The 19709-nt window shown below is 36.6% G+C and overlaps 1 protein-coding gene across 1 annotated transcript in view; it reads right to left on the bottom strand.

The window, feature by feature from the left end:
* CNBD1 (cyclic nucleotide binding domain containing 1) overlaps positions 1-19709 on the bottom strand; it is a 118831-nt gene that overhangs the window by 86811 nt on the left and 12311 nt on the right. Inside the window, exon 4 of the mRNA XM_032222282.1 lies at positions 16929-17087. Coding sequence (XP_032078173.1) covers positions 16929-17087 — 159 coding nt within the window. The remainder of the gene's footprint in view (positions 1-16928; positions 17088-19709) is intronic.

The raw sequence follows: 19709 nt of genomic DNA, 5'->3' as shown, positions 1-19709 counted from the left end.
TTTTCATTAAACTAGACATATCCAGTTCTGTGATGATTTTTTTTTTACTACCATTCTGTGGGTGTGACTTGGTGGGCATGGCAGAGGAAGGATACTGTAAAATCTCCATTCCCACCTGTGGGGAAGGATATTGCAAAATCTCCATTCCCACCCCACTCTGGAGCCAGCCAGAGGTGGTATTTGCTGGTTCTCCAAACTACTCAAAATTTCCACTACTGGTTCTCCAGAACCTGTCACAACCTGCTGAATTTCACCCCTGACCCAGTTCCTACAACCGTCCTTCATATGTTTTAGCCTCCAGTCACCTAATCATCTTTGTTGCTCTTCTTTGCACTATTTCTAGAGTCTCAACATCTTTATTATATTGGGGCAACCAGTTTGGTGTTGAGGTTAAGGTAGCAGGGTAGAAAGTGGGATACTGTGAGTTCTTTTAATCTTGCCTTATGCACAAAGCCATTGGGGGACCTTGAGCTAGTAACTTTCTCTCAGCCCTACCTAGAAAAGAAGGCAATGACAAACCAATTCTGAAAAACCTTGCTTTGCCAAGAAAACTTCACAGGCTTGTCCAGGCAATTTCTGAGAATCAGACACAACTGAACATTTGTGTCTGATTTACAAAAAAGTAAAAATAGCCCTGTAGGATCAAACCAATGATCAATGTAGTTCAACAATTTGTTTATTGCAGAACCTTTCTCCACGGTCACCTAACCATGGCATGATCCTGTCCATCAACCTCTTTTTATTGCCATGTCCTCCTAATCTTGCTTTCTTCTCATCTCCAACCCATATGTAATGCACCTTAAAGTTATCTTTAGTTTAACTGGTGTAAAACTAATATATTCTCTTTTAAGCAGCCTGTAACTGCCGAAAAGAAAATATATGAGTGTAGCAACTTTGTCCTGGGTGCAATCTCAAACATTTCTTTCAATGAGTGTCAGAGCTAAGCTCTTCTTAATGTACCTTCTGTACAGAGGTGGGTTCCTACCAGTTCACACCTATTCGGTAGAACTGGTTCGTCAAATCTACCGAACCGGTTAGAAGAGGTTCCACCAGTGGACCTGGAAAGCAGGCCACACCTACAGAAGAGGTTCCAAATTTTTTTGAAACCCACCACTGGTCCTTGGATATGATTATTCTACACTATCATGCTCATATTTATAAAACTCAGTGCCTCTGTGAAAGGTAAGGATGACTAATGCATTTGTGGTGCAATCAGAACATTGCGTGTGTTGACGTTGTTTTAACGCAAACCAAAGATGCCTTTTAAAAAACAAGTTTACATCATATTCTTATGCATGCCAGTGCTGTGTGTGAGGTAATTTAAGGTGGTTCTGACAAGTGTTGTCGGCATCTTCATATCCGGTCACATGGGCGGCAAGCCACTCCCACAAAGGAGGTCACACCCACAGAGTAGGTTCGAAAATTTTTTGAAACCCACCACATCTTCTGTATAATAAATAAGGGAAGCAGGATTTTCCAGCATTATGTCCAGGGATGGGTAAGGAACTGTGTAATAGCAGAAAGTTTTATATCATGCTGATTAATGGATAGATGAATAGCATTTTAATTTGGGCATAAGCCCACATCAGCAAACAACATGCTTCTCAGTTGCTCGTAAAAAAGGGGCAGAAACATACGGGTCCCACATTCCATAAATAGCATTTATTTTAAAGCCCTCTAATTTATACATATGAGGGCAGAAAATTTTATATGCATTATATAAAGAAGTCCTTTTTATTTGGATTGAATTATACCCACATTTATATGGAGAGCCACAGTTCTAACATAGGAAGGAGACTGGAAAAAGTTTTCTCTGTATCCCTAGTTTCTATACTATACTTGGTTATATTATTCACTTTTGGTCCAAGCTAAAAAGTGGCAATTGCAGCAATCATTCCTCATAGGGAGCTTACTCCCCCTAAATAACCTAATGTTGGGTGTTAGATCGGGTGAATGGATGAAGCAGACTTAGCAAATAACAACAGCTCTTTGTTGGTTTCAACTATATACAATCCAGCGCCGCTCTGTTTGACAGCAGCCATTTTATAGGGAGTTGTCAAACGGCTCGGCCAATCACCATTGAGTATTTTCCCACCAGATGGGAGGACCTTGGTGGAACCTACTATACTGGCTGTCAGTATGTAACATTGGGGGTTGCCTTTTCAAATCAAAAAACAAAACAAAAACTTTTCCAATCCTGCAATATATTTTTTTAATATAGCTATTAGAACTATATACAGAGTTTCAAAAGTTCTTGCTATAGATTGATGTGAGGGCATTACTATATTAGCAATTCTTCATGGGGGATTTTTTCCCCCACTAAGACTGTGCTAAATATGGCAGCCTCTTTATCTTGAACAGGTCTAGTCAGAAAGTAGCACTCCAATATGTACTGCTATATTAGTATGCATCAGCTCACTTCTGTGTGCTCTACTGCCATCTAGTGAAGACTTGAACAAATACATGGCACAGGGTTACAATAATCAAAATCAGCAATCTGTTTCTAAGAATATTGCTCATACTTATCTGAAAAATAAAATAACTCAGAAAAATGTATAAAGAACTTGCATTTCAATCCTATATTTATTGTTTTGAAAATCTATGGCTTTTGTTCTGAAATCACGTTTAAGAATTGATGTTGAAAAAGAAAAAGATCTTTGTTTGGGATGCAAATTAAGGTTACCCTACGTGGACTACAAAACTACTAAATTCTTTTTATGTATGTCTTTGCTGAAATCCAGTGCCCATATAGATTGTTAAGACTAGATGTGGTAGCCCTCATTTGTATTCCTCTAATTTCTAATATAATTTTAGTGGCAAGACGAAACAGTTGCAGATAATTTAAAATAAAAGCTAAATTAGGCATCTCAGGAGCTCTTGAGGCCAGGTGCAAATCCTAAAACCTTGAGTGCAGCTGTCAAAACCTCCCCAGAATTTCTCACTTAGCTGTCCTATCCTACTATATAAAGACTAAATTGAGCCCTTAACCTGTAAAAAGTGTACTCCTGTAATAATACATCAGAACCATTTTGTTCGCTACCAGGCATGTTTCATTCTGCTGCCTTCCCTCATACATTTTTCTAAAGGCTGATGACTTCTGAGGCTACATTCAAAGATTAAAAAGGACCTAAGTCTAAAAAGGAAATACACACACACACACACACACACACACACACACACACACACACAGACAAAATGTGTTTCAGTAAACCTAATAACATTCCTAAAATGAATCTTAAGAAGCAATCCATATCTTGATGATCTACATCAGTAGTGTCAAACTCATGGCATCACGTTGTCATCACATGACATATTGAGACTTTTTTCCCTTTCGCTCAACTGGGGATTGGATTGGCCAATGCATGAGGCATCCATGGGCCACTGGTTTGATACTCCTGATCTACATGCTGTCTATGATGAACTGTGAAGGATGGATGAATGGATGAGTAGATAGAAAACAGATAAATAGATTAAATTAGATTAGATTAGATTAAATAGATAGGAGAGAAAGAGAGCGAGAGAGAGGAAGGGGGAGAGAGAGAGAGAGAGACAGAGAGAGATCATTATTCTTGCTTGCGTAAGAACTGAAATTCATAAAACAGTCAGGCACTTCCATCCAGATGAAAAAAAGCTAGACAGTTAAACTGCAAGTAGCCCAGAGCAAATCTAAGTCTGTTTAATGAAGCAAGAAGATTGATCAACAGATGTTAATATGTATTTCTTAGAACCCTGCAGCTTTCACACCACATTATGTATGTTTTGTTTTATTGTTTGTGAATTAATAAATATCAGGCCTATCTGCATTGGCTTTTATTCCTTGCAAATGTTGAAATCGTGACAAAGGTTCAGATGTGGAAATCATAAAACTGAGAAGAATTAAGAATCAGACTACTTAATTTTCTGTTATGAGTTGAAAGAAACAAATTGTAACTGAATGCAACTGAGCAACTATACATTACCAAGGTGGATATGAATGCAAAGTCTGGAAATTGAAAGGATCAAGAAATCAAGTTCTCCTCCTTAAAACAAAAGTGATGGATCTATAACTGAAGAAAAACCTGAACACTTAACACAAACCTTCCACACCATGAACAACTGATTTTTGACCTGTCAAGGACACATCAGTCTAAATATAATTCACTAGACTTTGGGTGGAAGAGATGTGGTGGCTCAGTGGCTAAGACGCTGAACTTGTCGATCAGAATAGTCGGCAGTTTGGCAGCTCGAATCCCTAGTGCCACGTAACAGAGTGAGCTCCTGTTACTTGTCCCAGCTTCTGCCAACCTACAGTTTGAAAGCATGCAAGTAGAAAAATAGGAACCACCTTTGGTGGGAAGGTAACAGCATTCTGTGTGCCTTCAGCATTTAGTCATGCCAGCCACATGACCACGGAGGTGTCTTCGGACAGCGCTGGCTTTTCGGCTTTGAGACGGAGATGAGCACCACCCCCTAGAGTCGGGAATGACTAGCACATATGTGCAAGGGGAACCTTTACCTTACCTTTTAAACTTTGGGTGGTTATCAGTCTGTACTTAAAGAATCAGTTATTAATCACCTGAGCTTCAAATTCAAGAGGCAGGAAGAAGGCAGCGCTCAAATCTGTACATTTGAGTCAGAGGTGGGTTCCTACCAGTTCGCACCTATTCGGTAGAACCGGTTTACCGAACCGGTTAGAAGAGGTTCCACCAGTGGACCCGGAAAGCAGGCCACACCTACAGAAGAGGTTCAAAAAAATTTTGAAACCCACCACTGGTCCTTGTATATGATTATTCTACACTATCATGCTCATATTTATAAAACTCAGTGCCTCTGTGAAAGGTAAGGATGACTACTGCATTTGTGGTGCAATCAGAACATGGCGTGTGTTGAAGTTGTTTTAATGCAAACCAAAGATGCCTTTTAAAAAACAAGTTTACATCATATTCTTATGCATTCCAGTGCTGTGTGTGAGGTAATTTAAGGTGGTTCTGACAAGTGTCGTCGGCATCTTCATATCCGGTCACATGGGCGGCAAGCCACTCCCACAAAGGAGGCCACACCCACAGAGTAGGTTCAAACAATTTTTGAAACCCACCACTGATTTGAGTACATTTGTATGCTACTGAGGCTAGTTGGGGATGTTATTTAACTGGCAAGGTTCCTTGGAAACTGGTTGATAAATTTTATATGGAAAAGCAAATGGGAAACAGTTCAAATTTTGTCTCTCTCTCCCATTCTTTAATGGAAAAACACCTTACCAATATTTATGGACACATGTGCGCGCGCACGCCCACACACACAAACATTCAAACACTTGTTCTAATATATCAATCAAAGGCAGTGGTTCATTAAAATAATAATTATAACAATCCTCAGACAGAAACTAACACCATCATTACAACATAAACATTATGCAGTGATGATTGTCCTGAAAACCTACGAAAGATTATAATGTACTCAAAAAAGCAAATGAAAAAGGACTCTGATCAGATATACTTGCTTTATTTTTTTTCGGAAATGCCTAAGAGTCTGAACCACATTGACAAAAACTTGTTCAGTAATTAGAACAGTAGTTATGTATTTAAACCTGCTGTGTTGTTAAAACTGTTTGTTATGCATGAGTCTATGAAAAGGTGATTTAAAGGTCAACTTGATTTTAGAACTACAACTCACCCAGAAATATTATTTTATTTAATACTGTATATTTGAATACATAAATAGTTTTAGGAATTTGTACTGATAAAATTATTGAAGCATGAAAACTGTACTGTGTAATAAGTAACAACCAAAGTAATTAGACAGTTCCATTCAATTTCAAATGAAATATATAACTTTTTTTCTATTTATAATGATATTATTGGCTTTTCTCCTACAACTATTTAAAATTATTTAACAAAGTTACATATATATATATATATATATATATATATATATATATATATATATATATATATATATATATATATATATATATATATATGTCTCTCTGTGTGTATGTTCCAGCATAACTCATAATGCCTCAAGCAATTTGAATAAAACTTGATATACAGATGACTTACTCTCTGGAAACAAATACTGTGGGGATAAAGATAAAGGTTCCCCTCACACATACATGCTAGAGATTCCTGACTCTAGGGGGAGGTGTTCATCGCTGTTTCAAAGTCGAAGAGCCAGCGCTGTCCAAAATGTCTCCATAGTTATGTGGCTGGCATGACTAAATGCCAAAGGCGCATGGAACACTGTTACCTTCCCACCAAAGGTGGTTCCTATTTTTCTACTTGCATTTTTTACATGCTTTCGAACTGCTGGGTTGGCAGAAGCTGGAACAAGCCATGGGAGCTCATTCCTTTATGCGGCACTAGGGATTCAAACCACTGAACTGTTGACCTTTCTGATCGACAAGCTCAGCTTCTTATCCACTGAGCCACCGCTTCCCTGTGGGGCTAAGACAACCCTAAAACCCCTTGGGGAGAGATGTTCTGTTAAGATACAGCCTGTTGCGCCTTAAAATGTTTTCTGTTGTACTGCCATAAAATGGATTCTACTGTACAGTGCAGTAGAGTTGCCATGGTAACGGCTTCACAGTACTCCACATTACAGGATTCAGAGTGTGGCTTTAAGCGAAGATGGTTCCTTCCTTTCTATTGAGAATCTTGATTGACTAAAAGGCATTGTGAAATGAGGCCCTCTTCCCATAAGTATCCTGTACTAGGGTGAAAGGCAATGCACAAACATAATTTATCAATAGTACCAAGCAGAAAAGACTTGGGAGATATCAGTTGAGATTTCTGGATTTCCCATACAATTGTCGCTTTTGAGAAGTGACAAGCTTTTACACATGGCAAGGAATTCTGCTGAGTTTTCATGTATGCTCCCAATAAAGTATCAGGAGGCAACTCTGAATAATCCCAAACTTGTTAATTCTTTCACTTCCCTAAGAATGCTGTACTATTCAAAAACATTTTCCTTTATTGTACCTTATACTTGGAAATACCACCCAGCTTTACCTTACTGATTTCCATCAAGTCTTTCCTCTGAACTCATCATACACTAAGAACATTTTTCTTCCTGTCCCTGGCAATTAACCTTAACTATACATAACTGAAACTTATTGTGCTCTTTTCTTCTCTTTGTTTTCAGTTTCTTTCTCTTCCTTAATTGTTTCCATTGTATTAAATCTTGATAAAGTTTGTATTATGTCCTGGGCGAATGAATGGAGACGAGGCCAGAATAAACTTCAGCAACTTGTTTATTAGTTCTAACAATGACAGCCGGGCTCCTGTCAGATGGGTAGCCAATCAGAATGAACTGTCTTTCCTGTTTAAACAATGGACCTGAGGGAAAACGTCAACTATTATGAATATTTAACACCCCTTCCTTCTCAGATGGATCATACGTAGTGTTGTAAGTATGTGGGGTGGTGTCTTGCCCGCCCTGATCTGCGCACTTCAATCTCAGCAGTTAGGGTTAGAGTTAGGTTAGGTCAGCATTAGTGCAGCCATTTTACATATTCAATAAGTATTGTGATCACTTAACAGTTCCCACTGAAGACTCTATATAAATGAGCACTTTTGATTGGTTACATCCAACCTTGGAAATAGGAAATGTTGCAAAGAAAATAAGTTATGAAAAAAATAAACAACATTCTTTGTGGATTTCTCAAGCATTCTTTAGGCTCCTTGCTACTTTCTCTAATCCATTGTCTCCATGTCTCCTTGCTACTTCATCTAGTCCATTGTCTCCATGTACCACTGAAAGAAGTAGAGAGAACTTTGACCTACTGAAATGGATTCTGGATGTAACTGCCAAGGTTATGATTAGAGAATCTGTATGCTAAACCAACTCAATAGACAATGCTTACGTTGAAAAGCAGTGCTATTATATCTCTTATATATTCTAGTATTAAAAACCAGGTAGGAAGGAATAGATGGAAACCATGGAAATGCTTTAAAGAATAACCTCATAGTATTTTTTTAAAAAATGATCTCTTTACTATTGCTACATATTGCATATGACTTGTGACACTGATGTGATGGCTAATCAATGTGAAAAATTCTTAATAATATTCCATTTAAAAGCCAGGTATATGAAGGTTTCTATCAGACTTTAGCTTTCAGGTTACAACTGGCTACAGCTGGAAATTTAAAACTGGAACAGCACATTTTTATCTGCTCTGAGTTTCCTTCCACCTGCAAGCAACTTCCAATGAAAGAACCAGGGGGGAGAAACAAAGAGATATTGAAGATATCCATCACACTTTTTGCTTTAATACCCAGTATCGGAAAAAACAGTAAAGAGGTAGGGAGCCACCTTTTTTTTTTCAGTAACCTCTTATCTTAATTGATCACAGTAATCCAAAATTCCTCAACACACTGCTTTTTAACTCACATAATTCCCCTACATCTGCAGAGCATCAGGCTGGAGAAAGCCTCTTTAATCCTAGCCTTTAATACTAGGATTTAAGAGTGAAATTGACTGAAATAAACTGGGATTTGTAGCCGTACATCTTGAGGAAAGGGGTCTACATCAGAATGGAAGGAAGCACCTCACACTCCCTCCCTTCCCTCTAGTTTTGACATAACTCCACCTGCTTATGCTGATGTTGCTTTGTGGCAGGAATTTACAGCCTAGCTTTGGATGGTATAAGCATAGCCATGAGACTGTGGAAGAGTTGCATTTGCAGTTTGAAGCTGGCTAGACTGAGAGGTTTCTTTCTTTAATCAAGAGAACCATAAAGCCTTTTTTTAATGTAGAGCTGAAAGCTGTACCAGTTACAGCCAAAGAAAAACCCTAGCTGTATGCTGCAAGCTATAACAGTTGGAGAAGGTAGAGAAAAACTCATGGGAAAGATAGGTAGTAGTCCAATGGGAGTCAATCAGCAGATCAGGAAAAAGTCCAATGACTTGACATGGATGCTCAGAAGCACTGATTACCATGGTTGATTCAACATCAAACACATGGAAATAAGGAGAAGAATACTTATCTCAGCTATAATGGAGCCCAGCAGATTGACAAAATTACTGTTGCTGCCTAACGTAAAAAGACAAAGATAGAAAAGTGTTTTTCATTGTCTGATGTGAAATACCCTGTAGCAACACGGACGCAAGCCATTTGATAGCATTGAAACCGTACTCAGTATTGGTCTGCAATTGCATAAGGCAGCTTCCTCCCACTAGCATTCAGGTATATTCCTTTAATTTAATTGCCTTTCTAAATAACTTTTAACCCACCTTTTACATTTAACTTTTTTAAAATTAATGAGAAACTGGGAAATTCAGTAGGCTCTTTTTATCTCCTCCTTAGGCTCAGCATATTTGCTTATGTTATTTGTTTATTTATATCCCACCTTTATTATTATTATTATAAGTCAAGGTGGCTGAACACATATAATACTTTTTCCTCCTCCTATTTTCCCCACAGCAACCCTGTGAGATGAGTTGGTCTGAGACAGGATGACTGGCCCAAAGTCACCCAGCCACCTTTCACACCTGAAGGGATACTAGAATTCACAAACTCCATGTTTTTAGCCTGGTGTCTTAATCATTAGACCAAACTGGTTCTCAATATGTTGATGATGATCATTTCCATGTTATTGTGTATGCGTATCTGCATGCTTTTATAAATTAACTAGTCTGAGACTCTGGATCCAACAGATGCCATTAAAATCCAGACCACATTCAAATATAATATGGATAAAACAATGTGTTCAGTCAACACATTGTCATGCATGAGCTAAATATGGCTCAGTGAAACCTGCTGCATGCCAGTTTGCATCATCTGCCTGAATTTCAATGAATGCTCTCAAAGAAAAACTATACATTTGATGACACTAACATGTGAAATCAATAGGAATCTGCCAGTTTTCTTTGAAATATAAAAAAATAATCAGATTGAAGGAAAGCACATGAAAATAAAATCAGCAATGGCACTATATCATCCTATTGTGCAGTTTACCTTTCACAATTATGAAGCTGCACTGTATAACCATAAACTCCACAACAGTCATTTTATAGAAACACTTGACATTTTTCAGGGAAGGGTCTTATTTCTGTGGCAATTCTATGAATCAGCATTTGGGGGAAAAAATTTAAAAAAATATTATTTGGCAATTCCAGGTTCGTTGATTTGCAACTGGCTTCATTGTATAAGGCCCCAAGAACAACAACACATGGAATTACTTAATTGTAGTTTTCTTTGTTGTTCTTCATCTATAGACAGAATCTTGCCAGCCTAAAGCAACTATTTGCATAGCTACATATATACTCTGAGAATAGCTATGGAAAAGCCAAGGTACATTTATACGACATATATATCTAAAGATCACATTTATTGTTTTCTTGTTCCAATTCCATTTACTTATTTCTCTCCATTCTATGCATTTATACAGATATCTGATAAACAGTCAGACATCCCCTATAAAAGGTAATGGTAAGGTTCCCCCCGCACATGTGTACTAGTCATTTCCAGCTCTATGGGCGGTGCTTATCTTTAAGCCGAAGAGCCAGTGCTGTCCAAAGATGTCTCTGTGGTCATGTGGTCGGCACACAGAGCACTGTTACCTTCCCACCAAAGGTGGTTTCTATTTCTCTACTTTCATTTTTACGTGCTTTCGAACTGCTAGGTTGGCAGAAGCTGTGACAAGTAATGGGATCTCACTCTGTTACACGGTGCTAGGGATTCAAATTGCTGAACTGTCGACCTTCTGATCAACAAACTCAGTGTCTTAGTCACTGAGCCACAGTGTCCCTGACATCCCCTATACCATTGGCTAATGAGAATGTACAATAAAAAGTGGATAACATGGTTGATGACTTTATGGAAATAAGTAGTTTTTCTGCCATTCCCTTCTTTGTAACCAATAGCTTGGCATTCCTGATGATCTCTCTTTCAAATATTATGCAGAACTTACCCTGCTTAGTTTCTGAGCCCAAAGAAGACTAGGTAGGGGCTGCCACCCACATTGCCATGATCTACACATTCTGCTTGTAAGCTATTGCAGCATGTTCAACATATTTGGAGAACTTCACAGACACAGAGAACAATAAAAATCAAGTGCACAATTACTTGCAGTTGTCCTAGTTCTTACTTAAACTTTCTCCTCAAACATCTATCTGGCCATTCTTTAGGATGACATATGCGATGGACTTCTGGTCTCATCCAATAATTATTAACAGCAATAAGGGAGACATGATGTATGTTGAAATGTGGCCAAATATTAATAAAAATCTAGAGTACATACACACAAACGGCCCACAAGGTTTTTAAAATTTAAGGAAGTGATTATTGTAATTGTACCAGTCTTCCTTTGCTTCTGGCTTTTGGTGATTAGTTACAACTCTCACTTGTCCCATACTATAAAGAGAAAGATATTCACAGCTCAGTTAATTAAACATGGTACAATTCAAAAGAGTCTTATAATAATTATAGAATTATGGATTACAAAATATTAGTGGGAATAAAGTGCAACAGTCTCTTTCTAAAGCTTAAACCTCTCTTGTTTTGATTACAAAATAAATGTTTAAACTGTTTCACCTAACAAACATTTTTCCCCATCTTCTAAATTAATGGTATGTCATTCAATATTTGTGGCTCTCTTTGAAATCAATTTCATGCACACAAATTAAAACAAAACTCATTGGAATGTTCCTGAAATGAAAAGGTTTGTTTATGCTCTTCACACAGGGCCACATTCTTACTCTTGTAAAAAGTGGCCCTGTGTGAAGAGCATAAACTGCCAATTCTCTCTGAAATGAGTTGCCCTGAGATAAAATATCCAGTGGAAGGTGAAGAATAGCTGAAAACATTTTGTTCAATTGTTGACATTTAATTTCAAGAATGGTAAGGGAACAGCATCCTTCAAAAATAACTGAAGGCCATGGCTAAACATCCATGTATGTGGAAGACTACCCTCCAACATTATATTTCTCTCTACTCTGTGTATCAGTTTAGATGTCTCATTCAGATATGATAAATCTCCTTCATATCTGTCCTATGATGCTGTACAATAAATAGTGGGGATCATGGTTGCAAGGACCTACAAGATAGGATGATTTTTATAATTACATAATCATCAAGTTAAATTTGCCGTCATATATCTCGAGTGTAGAGCAGAAATGTTTTTTTATATATATCATGGTTTTAAAAATGCTTAATGTTTTACTTTGTGATTAATCCTATGGTTTCTCACAATCAAATATTTTGTAAGTCACTACAAGAACACAATTAGTTTGGTTACAAAGCAAAGCAACAAAAATCCCAAATAAGCAAAGAAATAAAAAAGATAGGTCGAGGGTAAGCCAGATTTAGGAATGGCTATCTCCACCTCAAAACTGATATTATAGTATTCTTATGCTATATTATTGAACTTGTGCTTAGATTTTTAATTCAAATCCTTCTATGGATCCAGCTAAGACCAATATGGCTTGCTGTTCTTCTGTAGAATTGCTTTCTTGAAATAATAAAGAAAGCAGGATAGTTCAATTTAGAGATATGTACTATCCTGCAAAGTCATACTTTATGTCTCAAATGGGAAACATGTAGCTTCAAAACTTCTTGTTTACAAATTCTTCGAAATACATTACCAACTGTTTTGTTGTGGTTTCTTTTGGAGAAGGGGCAAGGTCAAACAGCACACCTATTGACGTGATTTCCTGCCCTGGCATCACATTTTTTTAAAAAAATTAACATATCTAATGCATTTTTTAAAAGCAAAGAAAATTGGGAAGACCAGGAATGGAGATTTCTAATCCTTCCTCATTGAGTAATACTGCCCTTCCATTTAACAATATCTAATCTGTGACAGACAGCCCTCAACCATTCAGTAAATAAAAGAATAAGTAGAATTATATTTCATTTCATATTCATGAGCAATTTTCTAAAGAAGGAAAAGGAGGGAGAAGAGAAAAGGTTTTATAATGAAATAACTTATAATGAAATTTGAAAATATTGGCAAACATCTGTAAAGAACTTAATTTATCATTTTCATCCATTTGAGTTTCACACATCCACTCAGGATGGACCATTCATATCTGCCAGTTACATCTTTGAAAGGACTTTGTCTGGTCCCCCCCAAAAATCCCAATTCAATATTCAAATAAATAAATCTGTTAATCTTCCATTTTTCCACAATTAAATTTGTTTAAAATTTATTTTTTAAAATTTATTTAGAGAAAGAAAGAAAGAAAGAAAGAAAGAAGCAGAGTTTAATTGTCAGTTGACATAGAAGCAAACATTAAATGGTCATGACTCATCTCAACTACCATAGGGCTTACAATGATGAGTTAACAAATCACACCTGTTCATTTAGTTGCGACTGTTCATTTAGTTCACTTTTGCTTCCCCATATATTTCAAAGTCCAAGCAGAACCCATCCAACTCAGAACTACAGGAAGAGAAGCAAAAGGAGCAAGAGGAGGAAATTCTAGAGTGTTATTCTTCTCAGAAAGGAAAGTGGTAAGTGGATTTCATCAGAAGTATCCCCACCGGATGGGCTAACTGCATTTTAAAAAATTGCTGCTCATTCACAATGAAGTATTTGGAGCAAACACCTTTTCAATTCATTTTAGTAAAAAATATGTATCTTTACTCTACAAAAATGTATCTTTACTCTACAAAAGTATATTGCTGTTTAATTTCACCATAATCCCTAAAGAAAAATGTGTTAATTGGTAGGACTAGAGTTAAAAATATTGTGTTCCAGATTTTAACCTCCTGGGACCAGATTCTCTGGCAGATGGATAAGGAAGGAGTTTGTAATTCCTGATGTGCTGAAAGCTAAAACTATTTTTTCACACCTAAGTTATGAGTTCATCTTTACATGAAAAGGGAGAAAGTTTAAAGTACAGCTTTAATTTATTTCAAGCAACTGACATAAAGCCAAACCTCCCTCTTTTAAATAATGTTAAACTATTTCTCCATAGCTTCAGTTTTCAAAATTAATTGAAGATGTTTATATATTTCTCTACTATGTTCCCAAAACATAACAAACGAGGAGAAACTATTCCTATGATTACCTTTGTTAAACACAACTGTTTGGTTGCAAATTATTATTTCTCATTAAGATACTCACTGAAAGACTGTAAGTTTAATTCACTTTATCCTTTATTCTTATTCCTAAATCATTCTTGCTTGCTTTAAAATATTTTAATCTGCCCGTCACTTTGAATTATTCTAGGGTGGTGATACTATAATAAAAATGCAGAAAAATAAAAAGAAGAGATACAAGATCACATATCAGCCTTTGAACAGCTCTAAGATTAAAGGCAGTAAGTTTATAAAAATGCAGTGGAGAAAAAAACTAATTAAAAATTGTGATGGATGTAATAAAGAACTGCAATAGCCATCAGACCACGTTTGTGGCCAATTAATACCACAATTCAAGCACATTATGAGCAATCCTAGTTTATCCTTTCATCCCAGATCCAATATTTGTTTATTCTAATTCTTTCATTGCCTTGCCCTAAACTTCATGATAAGCAAGCTAGCCTTGAAAAACAGTACAACATTTTAGTCTTGCTTATTCAATTGGTTAAAAACATACCTCACCACTTAAGCTTAATTACTGTACTTTCTCAAATAGACTGACTATATTAGATAGACTTGGTTAGGTGTCCTCTATTCCAGAAGCTCCTCAGAGAGAGCAAGAAAAGCAAATTATCGAAACAAATTAGTTTGGACCAACTTCCAACTGTGATCATGATAAAGAAGAGCCAAAATGGCTACAGTCTAATCCTATTCCGCAATGCTACAGTGAATATGAGTCCCATGGTAAATTGAAACCACCCAAGGAATTATAAGGTGACTAGCTACAATATACCAAAAGTGAGAGAACATAAAGTAGGCGCGCAGGGGTGAAATGCTACCGGTTCTGACCGGTTTGCCTGAACCAGTAGTAAAAAAATGTTGATAATCAACTGGGTGACGATCAGTTGTGACACGTGATTTATATTAACTAGAATCATCTGATTTCCTGCTTTCTTCTTCTTGTTCTTCTTCTTCTTCTTCTTCTTCTTCTTCTTCTTCTTCTTCTTCTTCTTCTTCTTCTTCTTCTTCTCCTCCTCCTCCTCCTCCTCCTCCTCCTCTTCCTCCTCCTCCTCCTCCTCCTTCTTCTGCCATGTCCATCATCAGACGTTGGCGATCATCTTGGCAATCCTATTTTTGTCAACAGCCGCATCAAGAAGTGCTTCTGAGTTTTGTCCAAATCAGTCCCTTAGATTTTGAAGCCATGATGTTGTTCTTCTGCCTGGATCTCATTTGCCTTCAATCTTTCCCTGGAGAATTAAGTAAAGGATGCTGTATTTTTCAGGGTGTCACATCATGTGTCCAAAATATTCTAACTTTCACTTTTTAATGGCTTTGATGATTTCCCTTTGCTTTCCCAGGCTGCTTATCACCTCCTCATTTGTGATTTTGTTAACCCAGCTTATATGTAACAGCCGTCTGTAAATCCACATTTTAAATGCTTCTAGTTTCTTCAAATATTTTTCTGTCAGAGACCAACTCTCTACTCCGTAGATCAGGATAGAAAAGATTTCACATCTGATAAGCCTGATTTTCAGATTTAGGCTTATGTTGTGACTGAAGAAGACCTTTTTCATTTTGAAGAATGCTGTTCATGCTTTCTCTATCCTTGTCTTTACTTCACTGATCATATACCAGCTTTCAACTCATATCTTTCTCAAAAAAGAGGGTGAAAATCTAGGTACATCTTATACACAGCATTTTTGGCCTCCCGAAAACCTGCCCCCTTCACCAAAATGGCCATGTATAGCCTTTAGGAGGCTTCAAGAGTGCTCCTGGGGGCTGGGGAGGGCAGAAATGAGTGAAAAACAGGCCATTTTTTGCTCATTTTTGCTCCCCCAGTCCCCAGGAGCACTCTATAAGCCTCCTAAAGGCTATGCATGCCTCCCTTTTTTTACAAAAAATGGGGCCATTTTCGCAAAAATGGGCCATTTTTTGCTCATTCACCCCCCCCCCAGCCCTTAGGAGCACCCTATAAGCCTCCTTTTCACAAAGAAATTTCAACTATATACTTTGAATCAGCAGTGGGATGCACTTACCTTTCCTACTGGTTCACAAATGTGAGCACATGCGCATGCGCACTGCCTTCTGCACATGCATAGTGCTCACACATTATGTTGGGGGAGGTGGGCAGAACCTCCCACAGCCACTACTGCCAGTTCGCCCGAACCGGATAAACTGGATGAATACTACATCTGCTTTGAAGAGGGGGGGCGGATTTCACTGAAGAAAGATGACACCTTCCCCACTGTTCTGATATCCCATTCAGAATGTTCATTTGTATGGTCCACAGATGGGTTATATTATTAATCTCAGAGAAAAATTGTTTTTTTATACATTAAAAGATTATTAACAATACTGAAAGCTCTACAATAAAAGTCCACAGATCTTTTGCCATCCTTGTAAAATATCTTAAGCTAGTTAATCATAAAGCATATATTAAAAGCATGTCAAAAATCACATTGGCTTTATAAGCTTTTTACAATATATAGATTAACTACTTTTAAGCATCTAATATCACAATATTCAATCTTACTATAGAAAGTATATAGCATTACAATAATGGCTTGCATTAGCTGGCTTTGAATTATCCAATTGCAAAGAAGTGGTATGCTGTAAATTCAGTTATCTTACTATTTATATAGTATAATATAGCTAATATGCTAATATACTATTTATATTACCTAATTAACACCAAAACAAGACCTCTACTGCAAAGATACAAGGTATAATTAAAGATAAATTATCTAGGTATGTTATGGACAACCATTTAAAATTATGATATTCGCAGATAGCCATAAAAATAAAATTTCATAAAGTTTATATAGCAAATTCATATACTAACTAAAGGATATATTTTGAAAAAATAGTTGTTTCTATATATCCACTGAAATAAGTCATAGAAAGCTCTGAATAAATTTGATACTTACATTTTCTTGAGTATTTTTATTAAATTGTGCATACTTTCTCGGGATTTGGGAAAGCTGGGCTGTAACCTATCGGGACTTGTCATCCTATTCAAATAGAACTGTATATTGTGAAAACCTTCAGAAGGTATAGCATCAGCACAGAAATTACAGGAATGTACCCTACAGAGCAGAAGAAAGAAAGTGAATGCTACTATTAAAGCATACTTATCATTGAGCATTCAGGAACTAAAATTTAATTTAAAAAAATCTTTGGGACATCATTTCCCTCAAGATGAGATTAGCCATGACCCTACTGGCATATAGAAAATTTAGAATTATTTTTTTTCATCAGGCTTGGGGGAATCACAGAGAAATGAGAAGCCTGTAAGATGGCTATATTGTATGTAGGACAATGGATTGCTCTCCCACATTTTTATTTTTATTCTGATTTTATTTGTAATTTTGTCCGATTGTTTTTAACTGTTGTTTTAATTGTTTCAACTGGCTGTTATTGTATGCTAACCAGAGTCATGTCTGTGAGATGGGCAGCAGCTATCTATTATACATCTAATAAACAAACAAACAAACAAACAAACAACCCACAAGAAACTTCATTCATAATTTAAAACAAAATTATAACCGGTAGCTGCCGGTTTTGATAACTGATTATTACCATAGAGTAAATAAAATAGAAATGGAAGAGAGCATCAAATATACTTCTAACTTCCTAGGTTTACATGATTAATCTCTCTTAAAAAGAGAAGGTGGACTTTTGAATCAGCATGCCTTTGGCCTGTTCTAGTCCATTAGATATTTTCCTTTGATACTTGAAACCCAATCAGCGTCAGCCCATACTTCTTCAACACTTGCTAGTGGAAGAAAGAAAAGTATTTTCCATTGGAATTATTTTTGCTTTTGCAAAACAGCTCTGCAAAGGTAGAAAGAAAAATGGTAGTAATCTTTATAATGATTTTTTTTTCTTTTTACAGGACTCAAGAATAGAAAATTATTATTTATTGTATTTTATTTATTACATTTTTGTGGCACCCTTCTCCCTATAAGGTGATTGGGCGGCATAATAAAAGGTCAAAATAATATCAAGTACAAGTTTAGAAATGCTGTGTGTATCTGTGTGAGATGAGAAGGAAGATCCTTGTTTTGTTTTGTTTTTAATGATGGCAGAAAGACAGAGCAAACACTAGAACAGAAAATAGAAGTGAGACTGAGGTAAAGATCAACCACTGGTTTGTTTTCCTTTTCAGGAGGCCAATACTTGCTCCTATCCTAAAATCTCCATCCATCTCTCATTTTGGATTGCTGTTATTTCAATCAGGCAACTGTTCCCCATATAATTGGGGAAGAGCAAGGAAACAAGAACTAGACATTTTAGTAAAGTAGCTTCAATAACAAACTTCTGAAAACCCTAAGCGAATTTTTCCATCTACATTTATTGTGAGATAAATGGGGTAGGGGTGTTTTTTTTAATAATTTGAAATGCTTCTTTCCAGGTTTCAGAGGTGTTATTTATATCAGTGTTTCTCAACCTTGTCAACTTGAAGATGTCTGGACTTCAACTCCCAGAATTCCCCAGCCAGCATTCGCTGGCTGGGGAATTCTGGGAGTTGAAGTCCAGACATCTTCAAGTTGACAATGTTGAGAAACACTGATTTATATGATAAGCTACCAGCTGGTTCTCCTATGTCTGGCTTATGTCTACTCTCCTGTTTATTTGTTTTCCAGCTTCCTTATATTTTTTTCTACTTCCTTCATCTATCTTCCCAGCATTTTCCTACTACCATAACCACTTCCTACCTCCCATCTACAATTTGATATTTTTCAAGATATGTATGATTCATTCAATTTAGCACATAATAGCAAAAGATGGAATGTAACTTAGAAAAAGTTCCCATAAACTAGTTCAAATCTGCCAGTCAGCACCATTGCCAGTTTCCATCCTTGTGATAGCTGTCAAGAAGGGGTAAACTAGAAAGTTATCCTAGAAAACCTGATCACAGCAAAGTACACACATTCCCCATCCCAGAAAAATAAGGAGAAAACTAAGAGCTTTTTTTAAACAAAAAATCTTAAAACTGGAAGCAAATAAAATTTCATGAGTACGTCATTGAAGCTTGAATTAAAAATTCACTTTGTTGGAGTCAGAAATTATTATTAGAACAGTATTATTTTAAGCTGGCTTTTATAGGGAGAGAGGGCGGGAGGGTGAGTGGAAGGAAGGAAGGAAGGAAGGAAGGAAGGAAGGAAGGAAGGAAGGAAGGAAGGAAGGAAGGAGTAACAGTTAAATAAATCAACCACACAGTTATAAATGTATTACTGAATTTATCAGTTGACTCATTCTTGTAAACATCTGCCTTGCTCTTTTATATCATATTGCTTACGATTAATGTGTGTATATTCTCATTAGTTGTTTGCACTGACGCTCAATTTACTTGTAAGCAAAATTATTCTGAAAAAGCTTTACTTTCTATTTAAAAGTAGAATTTGAAAAGCCATATTTTATTCAATGCCCTTCTAAAGCAAAGAGGCTGGCTTTCTGTGTACGATATTCTAGACAGTTTCTCTTTATAAACATTGGCTTAGATCAAAGTTTAAATGATACATTCTTATGAAGGAAATTTTATATTGTTACACGATAATCTCCTTCCAAGGGATCTCAAGTTTGCTAAATAATATTAAGCAGCATACTTTTGGGCAATTGTATAAACTTCCTCTGCTTTTCTCAAACATCTAAAAGTGTAAAAAATAGTCTACAATTATGCTGTCAAATCTATCAAAATTATCTCT

This window comes from Thamnophis elegans, chromosome 8 (genome assembly GCF_009769535.1).
Source record: "Thamnophis elegans isolate rThaEle1 chromosome 8, rThaEle1.pri, whole genome shotgun sequence".
NCBI lineage: Eukaryota > Metazoa > Chordata > Lepidosauria > Squamata > Colubridae > Thamnophis > Thamnophis elegans.
Note: the sequence above shows the minus strand (reverse complement) of the source record. Positions and strands in the feature narration are given on the sequence as shown.